The sequence below is a fragment of the Saccostrea echinata genome, unplaced genomic scaffold (assembly GCF_033153115.1).
Source record: "Saccostrea echinata isolate AGI-Se365-2 ecotype Australia unplaced genomic scaffold, CSIRO_AGI_Sech_v1 ptg000047l, whole genome shotgun sequence".
Classification (NCBI taxonomy): Eukaryota; Metazoa; Mollusca; class Bivalvia; order Ostreida; family Ostreidae; genus Saccostrea; species Saccostrea echinata.
In genome coordinates, this window is record NW_026889796.1 from 3,605,144 (window position 1) to 3,619,850 (window position 14,707).

General features: G+C 32.9%; 1 protein-coding gene across 1 annotated transcript; it reads right to left on the bottom strand.

Moving 5' to 3' along the window:
- Nucleotides 1-646: 646 nt before the first annotated feature.
- LOC133202989 (TWiK family of potassium channels protein 7-like) lies at nucleotides 647-14,273 on the bottom strand. Its single transcript, XM_061338842.1, has 2 exons — nucleotides 13,134-14,273; nucleotides 647-4,043 (listed from the first exon to the last, which is right to left on the bottom strand). Exons 1-2 carry the CDS (start codon nucleotides 13,669-13,671, stop codon nucleotides 2,722-2,724), a joined length of 1,860 nt encoding a protein of 619 aa, XP_061194826.1. The 5' UTR covers nucleotides 13,672-14,273; the 3' UTR covers nucleotides 647-2,721.
- Nucleotides 14,274-14,707: the final 434 nt, after the last annotated feature.

Consider the following 14,707-nt stretch of genomic DNA (forward strand, 5'->3'; position numbering starts at 1 on the left):
AATAATCGAAAAAATGCTGCCTATAAAAAAGCTAAGAAGAATAAATTTCGAAAGCAAATCATCATAAAACTTATCCAGCTTAAGAAAGACTATATTAATATCGAGTGAAGACGGCGGAGTAGCCTAACTTTGAACAGCGCGATTGCTTCCTGTTCTCCATTATGTTTGCTGGTCTGAATTTAAATTAACTGGGAAAAGATACGAATGCTATGGTTTGTGGCGTTCCCCTTTCAACTAAAAAAAAAAAAAACAAACATATTTTTCCTATTCAGGCGAAGTGGAAGCAAAACCATCATTTCTACACATCAAAAGATACTGATTTATTGAAATATCAATATTCTTCTCAATGTATTTGCCCGACTGTGTCGTGAAATTCAATGTGGAAAAACAGTTTCGTTGTTATCGTTCAAAAATTGATATTAAACCATTCTTTTTTTTTTTAAATATACGTTTTTCCTATATGGAGTACATTAATAAAAGTGTTTATTCTTCCTTATGCGCATCTGGTGCTTCAAAATTGGTATGGTATATGATTTACATGAATCGCCAGAAGTAAGTCAGTTGCATGTGCATGTTATATTATCCAAAAGTTTATATCAACCTTTTATCTAATTTGTATTAGCAATAAAGGAAACAGAAGACAAAGTATATTTGTAAAATTAGAAAAACATTTATTAATTGGAATGGTGGAGATGATAAACAGATAACAACAACCATTCATGAAAATAACAATGGTATACAATCACATCCAAACACAAGCACACACTGTCAAAGATGTAACAATACGGGGATACGATTGCCAGTAGAAGGAAATCGGTCACCAAAACAATCTTTTTTTGTATTTCAGCAGGGTGATCATCCTTTGTAATGGCGGGTTTTTATTTTTTCTCCGCAATTACCACTACTTCTTCACCACCTACGCACAAACAACTTTCTCTCTACACTTAACTTGTTTAACAAGATCATTTATGTATTTCTGAATGTATCTACGGTTGAAACAAATAAATAAACTATATGGCTGAAAAAAATTCTGTGTGTCTAAAATGTAACAATCTAGATAACTATTACTTATTTGATAACCCATACTTCAAATCTAAAATTCTAACATTACAGAAGTTCAATGCAGTAAAGTTTTCTCTTGGTGAAATGGAATTTGAGGTTTCATTTTCAAGGATAGCATCATTTTAACATGTATTAATGGGAATGAATTCATTATATAACCGAGTGTATTCAACATTTAAGTATTATGACTTCCAAATGTCGCATTTTACTTCCAAAACTCCTTATTTTAAATCAAATCTTTTACAAGTGCACAAGAAAAAAAAAACACATTCAGTTGAAATGAAACAAGTTGAGTATATTACTCGTCTTTTCTGGAAAGTTTTGCTAACATCTTGAAATGTTAAGTAGAAATATAGAAAAAAAAGTAGTGATTATTACAAAAACCAATCGAAAAAATGTTCATGATACAAGAATAATGGGAACATTGTACATCGACGTGGTAAAGGAAAGAAAAATAAATATACTGCAACAGATTCAGTAATAGGATTTTTTTGTGTTGCTGAATATCATGATATACGAGTCAGGTTTCAAATATTGCTAGTTATAGATCGCCCTAATCAGAGCAAGTAACAACATTCCTGAAGATTCTTAAATTACGTGTAAACACTTACAGGTGTTCTATTTTTCAAAAGCAGAGGATGGAATTTGATCTAATTGACGCGTCAGTCAAGTTAAAAATGAGAGTTATGGTTCCCTGGGTCCTTAACATACAGCGATGATATCTAAATTTATCTTGAAAACAGAAATAGCACAGCTTAATTAGCAAAACGAAATATGAGTCATAAACTCTTCTGGGTGGGAAATTTGGAAATTGTTCCCAGAAATTGAAATATATCATTAGTTTGCAATTTTTTAAAGAACATATATAATATCCATCACTGAGATTTAAAGAACATTTAACATGAACATGTAGGCATACATTTGTAATATAAACTGATCTTGGAAGAGCATACTCTATATATCTTCATTCGGTTAAAATATGGTAATGTATGATTTAAGAGAATCTTTAAAGGTTAAAGGTCTCTCCTGAAGTGAGTTTGAAGGGTAATGTGAATACACACAATCATGTTTGTTTGATATACACAAAAGTTGCATTGTCAAGATCAGGGGCAACTGAATAGAAATGGAAATGTTCTTGAAGTAGGAAACAATTGTATCATCGTTCTATCTTCTTTACACACGGAAACACAAAGTGAACTCGCTTTGTACCCTGATGCACCAATGTTTCATGTATGTTTCCAGGAAGCATGAATGATAAAATGATATAAATACATGTCTGATATAGCTATTTCTGACACACTGTTTTATTCCTGAACAAGCATTTGCTTCGTGTCTGGCTGTTTCACAACCTTGGAGTTCCCAACACTTTGGCAAGTCAACGTTTCATGAATTTGTAATCTGTTACAGTCATATAGTTACATCATGTTTTCTTGGAATTATTTCTGTAAGTTTTGTCCATACTTTCGTCACCGACCAGAGAGCTCTTTGAGAAATGTCATCTCATCATTTAAGTTCTGAACACGTCATGATCTGCTCTTTTGTTCCATTTGACAATTTTCAGATCGGTATTCCTGAATTCTCAATGAGAAATAAGGTTCATTTTTTACCCTATATGACGCCCTGTTTAACTTAAGATGAACTAGGAAATGTCATTTCATCTCATAACTCTGTTACAGGACCAGAAGGATTAAAATGCTTTGGAGATCCATTTAAAACAATTTTGTCTTTATCATGTCTATGTGTGACTCTCTGTAGAGTTAAATTTCTGTCCACAGACACCTCCCTCTCAACATTTTCCTCGGAAGGAGGTTTTCCATTTGAATCTAAAGAATTCTTCTTCCTCGATGACTTCATTCTTGAAAGTTCATTCTGCACGTTTAACACGATGTCTTTTCTCACTTCCTTTGCCTTGTCTTTGGCAATGTTGTGCACTTCCGTGGCTTTTTCTCGTGCCTTAGTTCTCATTTCTGTAGCCTTTGTCCTGGCTCTAACTTTTGCTTTACCCCATTGTTCTCCAGCAATTTTGATGTGTTTTCTACCCACAATACTCATTTTGTCTCTAGCTTTGTCCATTTGTACTTTAGCTTTATCTATTGTCACATTTAAATAGTCAACACCGACATTTATGCACATGGATACAAGCGCCAACCCAAGGAAAAGGTAAATTGAAGACACCAAGAAATACTCGGGTTGGCCAGGTACAATGTCACCAAAACCTATAGTACTTATCGAAATGAATACATAATAAAAGGAATCGATGAAATTCCATTGTTCTAAGATCATGTAGAAGCATGTTCCTAAGAAGATGTATATCAGCATTATAACAGAGGCTATAGGAAGTGGCAGGTTAAAATTTTCGTCAATTTCAAAATCATTCATATCATGTGACTCCTTTGACGTCACAGAGTCTCCACATGCGCTCTCCGTTTCCTCCGTTTCTGGGACCATCAGTGTTACGTGTTGAATACTATTTCCATGAAGAGTGCTTTCAGTTTCTTCCGTTTCTGGTACCATCAACGTAATTTGTTGAATACCATTTCCATGAAGTGTCACCTGCTCAAGTGACGATTCCGCCATCATCTGCGCAGCTTCCTCCAGAACTGCAAGTGGGAGTTCCGTGGAACTTAAAACCTCAGAACCTGCCTCAATATCAATGGTTTTCGGGGCTTCATTGTTTTCCCTGTCTACAGGAGGTTGTCGTAAACCTCGAAGTCGTCGAACAGATCTTACAGATGCCTTCCGTAGAGCTGTTTTTCCTCGTTGGAAGCCACTTTTCATATATGTGGTTCCAGTTTGGCGTACTTTAATGCAATATCCAGTGTAATAGTATCTTCTGACAAATTTCCAAAGAAATTTTAAACCTACGGTTAACTTTTTCCCGACTTCTGCTAACACCATTAAAGCTAAAGGTATCCCAATTGTTGCATAAAAGATTGTCATAACTTTTCCGAAGTTTGTGTTGGGTGTGATGTGACCATAACCTGCAATGAAAGACAAATATCCTTAAATTTTTATATTTTATTTCATTTTTCGGGACGTATCAACTATCCACCAAGAGAGCAGAGATAATCGGGGAAGGGGGTGTTGAACAATTAATTTTAAAGAGAGTAACAATAAACCCTAATATTATTCACGAATTTTTTTCGAGACAAGAGCAGACACCTATAGGTGGGATTAAAGAATTGGCAGACATTCTAAAAACTGAACCACCAACAATACGTCTGGACGAATCAGTTGCATCCCCGGATAAAGGTAGTTGTTTTTGGCAAAAGTCGCATTAACTACCTCATACCAATACATATACCTTATTTATATAGAATTAACAGGAATGTTTATATTATTTTGAAAAGACAGTAGACGTGTATATGTTTTAATGGATATGTATTGGATAATGCTTTTACAGTTGTAATCCAATCTGGAAATGAAACAAAACGATTTACTGTCAAAAATATCATCAATATTACGGTCTCACTTAACGTTAATTCCAGAAATACCTGGGTGAAGTGCGCAGGGCAACTAAAAATATATAATGGTTGAAATCAATGCTCTGCATTCAAATATCCCTTAATTACTTTAAAAAATGATAATTTCCTTCGTTCTGGAATATATATATAATTATGAAATTAATAACATGGTTCTTCTCCCCTCGAACCAGTTGCTAAGCTAATCAATAAATTATTGTCATTCGTGTTTACATATTTTTTCTGGTTTCTAGGCGCCGTTGTGTAGAAGAATGCTGTTTTACGTCTCTGCTCTTCTCGTGTCTAGTAAATCTGCATGTTTTATAACAGTCTGGATAAGATTTGCTTCACTTTCTTTGAATCTTAATTTTATTGCGAACAGATAGCTCGCTTTCAACATAAAATCTTCCCTGAGATTAGTTTCCAAATTGCAGAGTTAAACATCATCTGACGTATTTTTTCTATTGAAGAGTTAAGTTGCAAGGCATTATCGTTTCCAAAAATCTTCTACCTCGTTTACTAAATGCACAGCAAATTAGCTCTACAAGTGAACGAATTAGAACTGAAAATGAAAAGGATGACTAAAAGATTTACTTTTCACCTTGTATTTAGAAAATCCCCTCAGTGATTTTATGCACAAGTCTACAAATACCTATGCAACAATCATGCAAAAACCACCACCCCCCTCCCCTAAAAAAATCAGAAAATCCTTCTTTTTAATGACGATGATAAATATATAGTCTTGTAGCGTATCGCATAAACAAACAAAAAGTAGAGTAACTGAACGATTTTGAGCTCAGCAGTCATAATTAGTACAATAATGGCGTCAAAGAGATGGATACGACTGCCTTTGTTCTGGGATCATTTACAAGGCTCCATTCCGCCTAATAATACAACGCACAGGGACGTGGAAAGGTCAACTAATGCCATGGTATGGTAACGTTATCAGCATAACGAACCAGTAACGATATTAATATCATACACCAGAAAACGCCCAGTGTCAGCAAGAACATAATGTTATTCCATGTTGTGCATGTAAAATGTACTTAACAGATTTACGTCCTTCAAAAAAATACTCACAATCAGCTATCATTTAACAAAACTGCGGATGTTTCAAAATGTCCTGTTTTATTATCTTTCTGAGATAATAGGTCGCTTAAGTTTGCCTGCAAATGGAATCTTTTTCCTGTTAGAAGCAAAAGGCAATTTAATTTTGCTTCTTTTATGCGACACTTAAAATTTTCTGCTTGAAACATTTTTTGTTCGTCTATCCTTGCAAGCTAGAGTGAGTCTTTTTATTCCGGTTCGAATACGTTGGGTTAAATGTATCTTCATATTTTGAAGTTTTTATGACGGATTGGAAATAATTAGGCAAAGGAAAGGTCATACTTGTCATTAACATTTAATTCTGAGAAAATTCAATAACAGTAACTCATCGGCTGATTGTTAACATTTAAAGGCCATGTATTCGGTCGAGTGAAATGAAAACTAAAATTATACAGCAAATAACATTAAATTTGAAGAATTCACCAAGATATTATCATTTGAAAATAAAAATATACTTGCACTATGCTTTAAACTTTGTCAAATACATGCATTTGTGGTGTGTTTGTTTCATTATCAAGAAATATATTCGTAAATAAGATTTAAGAAAACACGGATGAAATTTACACTATGAAGCTACAGATTATTCATCTAAATTACATTGAAGTTGTGGACCTTTTGGTAAATTTTTCGATTTTTTTTTTTTGTAACAAATCGTGCTCCAGATGTAAACTTTTAGTAACTTTTGTTAAAACATGTTAAATCAACCATGTTCTGAGAGAAATTGACATTATCTAAAGCTTAGATCGCCTGCTACCAATACCACAGACTAAATTTTGATTAAAAATCAGATATCTTATTCACTACGTTAATCGGAAGCAATTGCCATTTATCTCAAAACATTAATCGGCCATAAACTTCCAAATTTCTCGGACAATAACGCGTCAATGGGACACTAGGACCCTGATCTGGGACTCCCGTTTCCTGTGTGATTAACCAAAATTAGCAACAAATTCAAAATAATAAATGAAAATTAAATTGTAGGATTTTTAGTAATTTGGTTAAACAAGGCTAATAGGTCCTCTTTAACTTTGATGTGACGAGGAATACATTTTCTATTTTTTGTTTTTTATGGTTTGTGTTCATTAGACTTACCCAAGGGATTTTACCCTCGTCTAACTTGCACTACGTAAAGCATCACTTTTCATAATAGTTAATTCTTTGAAATACAGCTAATAATTCTTTATACGTAAATTCAAACCCCTCTTATTTACTGTTTCAAAACATGCTTCTAATCTTATAACAAGGTTAACCAACTAGTAAAATCTTCAGAGGCATAGTTCACGAGAGACATGCACGTGCTGGTGTTTATTTGTCTGTCTGTGATGTGTAAGTAATAGATAAGTTAATCCTATTCAAGATTATAAACAAAGTCAATGTCTTTTTTTTCTTTTAAATCTTAGACATGAAACAGGTCTTGCTATTTTTAACATATTGGTATTTTCGAAAACAAAAACACAATCTGCAAACATAATGAACAATATATAATAAGGACAGTGTCTAATTTCGCAAAATTAAAAGTTAATGGTCAATTGATTTGGAGCGAAATCTTACACTTCTGTCTTGCGGCAACATTCCGATAAAATCGGGAGATTGTTGCAATGTTAAATATATGTTCATCTTCATATATAATTCCCAAAATTGCATCTCTCCATGCATCCATTTATACATGTAATTCAGAATCTTCTGCACACGCTACGGATAACTTTAAAAAGCTTGGTTGATTGATTGAAAACTGATGAGATGAAACCAACATTTAAAAATGGGAAAGCCAAAGGAAATTTAAATTTCCTTATATCATTTGGTGAGAACTATTGCAGAGAATTTTATTTATCACATAAATTTCAAAATACCATATCATATATCATATCGTAGTAACTTAAGTGTAATACAGCAGTCTTACGAACAGGAACGACGAAAACATATCGCAAGGTGTGTATATACTGAACATATCGAATATGTCATTTTAGATAAGCAAGATATTTTATTGAACTGCTTACAGAAAGATATAGAACACGTTCAATATTAAACGGATAACATATATATTGACCAGTAATGTCCGCCCACTTAGAAATGCCAGATCTTTTCCCCTCTTCTCGTTTATCAAAGCCCAGGGATAAGCAGAAATATAGCAATTGGGGAACTTAGAAGCTCGCCTGATGATAAAAACAGAACCTCCAATAGGGAGGCACGACGTGATAATGAGGATTTGGACCGAACACCCTGGTGTTTTACTGGATATTTTAAGTCTATATCTAATCATAGAAACTCTTTTTTTTTTTAGCTTATCATAGGTCGAGTGCCTTCTTGTTTTTAGTACTCATGATAAAAAGAAAAGAATTAATGAATGTAAGAATTATGATAATAATAATGTTCTTTTTCTTCTTTTGGAAAATTGGATCGCGGTCGATAATTTTTAAAATAGATCTTTATACATGTTTGTCATCAATATATTTCTTTGAGAAAATATTCAATGCAATAAGCTTTAAGATTTTTTCGACAGTTCAATTCGACATTGTTCTTTATAAACTCTTGAACGTATTGTTTCATCTGAAACCAGGTAGCCTTGAAAGTATCATTTAAAAAATGTATACATTTGAAAAGAGTTTTCTAGCAAAAACAAGAAGTGCTTTGCTCTCTCTTTTTTGGAAGCTCTTGTTATCTTCAAATTATATCTATAAAGTATATTGCCAATGATCTCTGTGTCTACTGACGTCATAATAGATGTTGCAGGTTTTATATATAGTTAGACTTCTAAATAACATTCGTATTGGATACGAGTTCTACATTATAGAAGGTGGATAGCAAACACACGGGTCTTTTATGATAAATTTTCACATTCATTTAGCAGTCATGAAGACATGAAACTTGCACAGATCCCAGTATAATAATGTTGACAGTGAGAGCAAACAGTAGGAATCTATTTGATTTTGTTTAATAATTATCTAGCAGTCTTTTGATGGGGAATAAATTCTCCCAAATCAAACAACGTTATGGACGAGATCCAACTCTTCTCTAAAGACGCCACTGCGCATCTCTTGGGATAATCTCATCAGAGGGTCTTATCTTAATTATCGTCTCTCTGAGATTAATTTGTTTCACACTTTCTTGCATAATGATCATCCTCAGTGCCAAACGATTATCGCCTTTAATCGATCGACATTGTCCGAAAACCACAGGATCATCGAAATAACTTGAACGAACAAGGTTGCGGTTGCGGAACAACATTGATTTATCATATATCGCGTAAACCACAATGTTAAATATGATACAAGTAGCAAGGTCCGAATAAGATAGATATCTTTTGGTCGAAAACCACAGAAGTACCAACAAAGAAGTTATGGTTGCGAAGAAGGTAGAGATATACGTTAAGGAAATCATGATTGGAACTACGCACGTTCTTGTTTTTTAAAAAAAAGTATAATAATGTACGCAACAAAAATAGGTTGCAGTTTCAGTAATCAGAAAAAGAGACGTATATCAGCACTTAAACATTTAAAGCTCTACTTCCTAAGAATGCTTTGTATATGTATCAAAAATATCTTCAAAAGAATTTAATCTTCAAATTTTCAACTTTCCTGTAATTGGTGTAGAAGACCCAGTTGTGAATATCAAAAGAATCAAAGAATTTTTGGTTGCTGTGCACACTGTGCCTCATTTCTAATTCTTTTGAAATTGAATTTTGAAATTAAAGGAATGGGGTGTAAAAAGGGTTGCTTTTTTAAAGGTTACAATTCTTTAAAAAAAAAAAAAAAAAAAAAAAAAACCTCCATGCGATTTATATGTCAAGCCACGCTTCATACATATCTTCTGAACCATTTATTCTGGCTCATTGAGGGGTAACCTATTATTCTAACAGAACTCATTGATTGAGTTTTATACACAGTAATGAATCCTGACGGAACGGTTAAGATACGCTTATCTAACCTTGATCCATAATCATAATTGAAAGAGTGTGGAAAGGTCAATTTAAACAGCATCTATAGCTGATAGGATAAAAAATAAAGATAAGAAAAATTATTAGATTTAATATCAGTACAAATCAATGTTATAAATATTTTGCATTAACGTCTGCAATATCGTCGCACACTATAATTTGGCCTTTTCAAAAATACATCTATTGCAAACTTCTTTTAAATTAATATTGCACAAGCTGCGATGTTTTTATTGAAGTTCGGTTCAACAAGTATAAGTGAAGTTATCGAAGACTAAAGTACAAAATACATATTCCATTCCTCTGGAACACTGCCCGTGTGATTTGTAATTTCTAAAACACATCCTTAACACCAAGTATCATTCAATTTACTATTTGTATTTTCTTATTACAAACTTTCGTTTCCACTTTATCTCTTTCTTCAATTTCGTACAATTTCTTCTTAATGAATGCATGGATGAAAAATTGCAATAACCACAATAATATAAAAATAAAAAGTAGAATTTGTGTATGAATATCCAGATACACGTATCAATGCTGGTATCAGTGCCATGTTTATTATGCATTGTGTTGACCACGAGTGATACATTTACATCATCTTCTTGTTACATTTTGCTTTATTAATTATAGAAGTCGATATCATCCACTAATGAATATAATGTTTATTTAAATGAGAAATATTGCAATTAAATAATGAACAGTGTTTTTCTTTTCATGATATCAACAATGGCCATTATATCATAAATGGTTTCTGCAGATAAACTTTCCGAATCCAATTCATGTAAAAATAGTTTGTAAAGTTCATAAGAGAAAAAGTGTAAATAAATCATTTGTTTTTGTCATAGAAATTATTCAAAGTACATACTAGTATTTAATTGATTTACTATAGTTGTTTATCTGTCACTGCAGAGCTCTAAATCCTGTCAAGAATATATGAAACGCCTTTTCCTATATTGTTATATATTATAAGTGTATTAGGTGAAGTTAGAATTTTATGAATGGTTGCATTTTTTTCTGGTTTCCAAATTGCTATATTATCATTGCTAAAATCTTGGTTTGTCGGTGTGAAACGAAAATTTTGATAAAGTCACAAAATCAAAACAAAGTTATGTCCTTAACATTTAATCAAATTTAAGTGTTTGTAAAATATCATTTTCAATGTAGATTTTTTTTTAAAAAAAAGTTGTACATTCAACTTAGTTTATCTCCAGATTAAAATTTGGGATTGCCATATTCAACATCGTAATTTTAAACTCATATGCTGAAAATAATATAATAATATTATATATTATATGTTTTGGTCATCAAGGATTTCGAAACTTAGCTACAGTGATGTGATCATGTTTTGTTTGAACGTAATTACATTTTCAAGTAGGTGATTAAGAAAATACGTTGACTCAGATCTTTAAAAAAGTATTAAAACAAAGCATTTCATTCATCAACCTACAATCCCACGACCAAAACAATTTACAACGGAGATATTCCTATTTTCATAACAAACGCACAATCAATATTTTATAGGTACTTATGCACCTCCCTTAGGAACGGTCTTAACTTAAAGAAAATCCACTTATCATTCTAACACCATGAATACTACTTTTTGAAATCTCTTGGTTATTCAAATCTGTTCTAGGGTATATATAAATGAAACAGTCTAGAACCTATAAATATAATTGTCTGGTAAATCTTCCATTTCAAAAACCAATAACATTTATTCTGATATAATGCAATACATGAGTTAATGGTTTCTTTGCCATCAATGAAATTTATCCAAACTTTTTCTCATCTTCTAAGCGCAAAACAGAAGCTAATAGGCGTGGCAGAGCTTAATGAAACCTCTTTAGAAATATTTTTGAATATATGTTTTCTGTATAATTCAAGAAATGGGTTAATCAGCTACAGTTTCTGGCCAAACCTATGTAACATTGCATTGGCTCCTTTATAAAAGATATGCTAAGAAATAATCAGTTTGGCGGCTAAAGACTCTTTTCAGGGAAAAATGCATTCAAATAATCAAAATAACTTTTGAACTCCAATTTTGTAATTGGTTTTGATTTAAAAGAAGGATTGTAGGTAAATTATTCAATTGGCATCGGTTCTGAATCGTGGGCCTCTTATTCTCCTGATAAATCATCCTCAAGTAATTCAAGTTCTTCAAATTTTCAAGCACGTTTGTGAAAAAAAAAATTAAATTGGGTAACATTTGAGAGGAAACAAGAACATGATGGCAAAGTGGGCGAAAGTGATCTGAACTCCTACTAGATAACAAAGTTCTGTACTCTGCACGCATATTAAAGGAAAACATTAATAAAGGTTTTGTGAGTAAAATCTTTTTTAAAAATAAATTTCTCTATGGGAAATATTCTATATTTTATGGAAATGATGGAAAATTTGAACATCTGTAAATTAACCTTTGAGGAAAACTTCAAAAGCAGGTGTAATACATACTGGGACTTGACCTCTTATGAATCTTAACAACAATAAACTTACTCTGTATGCATTAAATTAGCTTCTTGAAAGCAAATAAGAAAAAAATGAAGACAAGCAGATTTCGTGATAAGAGTTTTGAGTGAGCTGCAAATTTGTCTGCATAATGTTATTTATTAAAAAATGCCTTGTGTAAAAAAACAGGTGACTTGGGAATATATCAAATAATAATGCGAGAATCGGAAAGAGTTTGGATCAGCGACCATAAACTTCAGTGATATTCTTTTATGCACATACATTATGGATTTTCTACAATTTTCATCGTAAAAGTAACCGTTTTGTCTGGCTTGTTTCGAACTTGTATGCATATACTCTGAAAGGTTTATGGCAGGTACAAAAAAATGGCTAAACTACTATGCAAAAAGAAGTGGAACATTATCAGCGCCTGTTGCTTGATGTCAGTTTATGGTTTCTTTTTTTTTCCCGTAGTAAGAGTAGGTTCTTGTGCTCAATTTCTGAGATGATGGCTGATGAAAGGTGAAAAGGGTCGTAGTTCTCCCCCACAATTACACCAAGAGTCCCCATGACGCTTAACGTTATGAGATTCAGAGAATGCTAAACACGCGTCTCAGCGAAATTGATTGTGACAAATGATTGCATCTCCATGTGACTTTAATAGCGACATGTGCATTTGTATACTATTGCAGATAACCAACTACGGGTAACAACAAATTCCGTTTCCGTATTTTTTTCTTCTTCTTATCTGCGTTTTAACCGATATTGTTTCAAATTTTTGGTACATTATGGTTTTTTTTTCTATTAGAGATACTTCAAGAAAAGGTTAACATTTTAGAGGTCGCCTGGACTTGATTTAAACCAGAAACTTCAAAAAATTGCATACTTACACAAAAAATAAGAGTACATGATTTGCATCATGTAGAACTTCTCAAGGCCGATAATAGACACATTCATATAGTAACCATGTTCAGATTGTTTTCAAAATTATTAAATCCATTTATTTTTTTTTTATAAAATGAAAATAATCTATTTTAATTTTCTTAGTACCGTGTACATAAGTTCAATTGTTAAAAGACTTCGATTTTCAATATTTTGCGAATTTTATTTCTGAATTTTGACAAACTTACCTATGGTAGTGTAAATTGTAGCACAGAAAAACAAAGATCCCCACATACTCCAAAGTGGTTTTTCGGTGGTATCATAGGGTGTGTTCCTGATCAAATTTTCATAATTCTCCAGATATTCTCGGGACTTTTGAATCCATTCAGTTTCATTTAATATTTCATTATTTAATTTAAATAGTTGTTTAGCCGTGAGTTCCCGGAAGTTCACAACTTTTTCTCTCTGGTCTAATTCCTCCTGATATTCTATCCAGTGAAACATAATCATTCCTATAATTGAATAGAGAACAAGTAAAACGGAAAGTCCCAACAGAGATTTGGAAACTTCATAAATCTTCTTAAAGAAGTTTTTGATTTTGTTAATAATGATTTGCAATTTCGATTCCGCTTCCATTTCATGTTCTTTCGGTCTCCCCTCTTCCTCGGGAATGCTTTCCTCTGTCTCGGATGACATTTTACAATTTTCCTCTTTTTTCCTGTCTTGTACAGAATTAATTATAACCTCTGGAACCGTCAAAAGACAGCCACCTTGATTCCAGACCATGCATGCACCGAGTCAGTTTTTTCTACTATTATCAGAATCGAGCTTTCGTTTTTATCTCGTTAATTCAGGCTTGCTGGTGACTTGCTACCGCTTGCTCTCACTATCTCTATTTTTATACCCTCGCGAGTAAGTTTTCCTAACCACAGCCTGCTTCCCTCTATCCGTCAATGAAGACAAAGTATCCAATAATGCAAATAAATTTTAAGAAGTCCTCAATACAGCTAATACAAGACTTAAATCCAGTGAAGTGGTGATAAAACCTAGGGTTTTGTTACAAGCATAGGGTCACGAGTGTAGCTGCATCTTTCCCTGCAAAGTGAATATTAGAAACATATGTTGCTGTTGTATAATGCCAAGATCCTCTCTCTCTCTGTCTGTCATTGGTGAGTGCGTATATTTATATGTTCGAGTGAAGCGATTTCGTCACTGTTGTACGGAATGGTCCGAGTTTTATAGTCCGATTACTAATTCCTGTTCACGTAATCTTTATCTTGAGCGAGATTTACCAACTTGGATACTAAGCACGACACTCGAGATCAAACTTCACATTGTTGAACCTGTGCATCGAGCATACATGTAAATATTTACATCGTTAATTTGTAATGATGACCACATGTGGATACTCATTTCACAGGAATGGAAGCTAGAATTAGGGTAATGATTTTGTCCACGTTCGCAGTCGAGACTAGCAAAAATAGAGATCAATCATTTTTTAACCCGTCGTTAACCAATTTTTAGGGTTCACCGAAGAGCATGTGTTTACTATCCTCCCAAACTGACAACACAAAACATACAACGCTAGTGCAGTGAGACAAAATCATGTATGTATTTAATAAAGCATGGTACCGTGCGTGATAGCGATTGGAAAATGTTGATATTCATATTTACTTTACAAATTTTAGAGAGGGGACAGCTACATTACATGAATAAGTTAGAGGTGTATAGATGTATATACTGCGAAGATAGCTGACGCAAATTCTAAATCTAACTAAAAATAATTATATCTTGTATTGTACTTGTTGGACGCTTATAAGTA

What these genes read in the sequence shown, in the direction of transcription:
- LOC133202989 (XM_061338842.1), bottom strand. Translation starts at nt 13,671, where the DNA reads ATGGTCTGGAATCAAGGTGGCTGTCTTTTGACGGTTCCAGAGGTTATA. An exon ending in TACAATTTACACTACCATAG is followed by an intron (nt 4,044 to 13,133) that starts GTAAGTTTGTCA and finishes CTTTCATTGCAG; the next exon opens with GTTATGGTCACATCACACCC.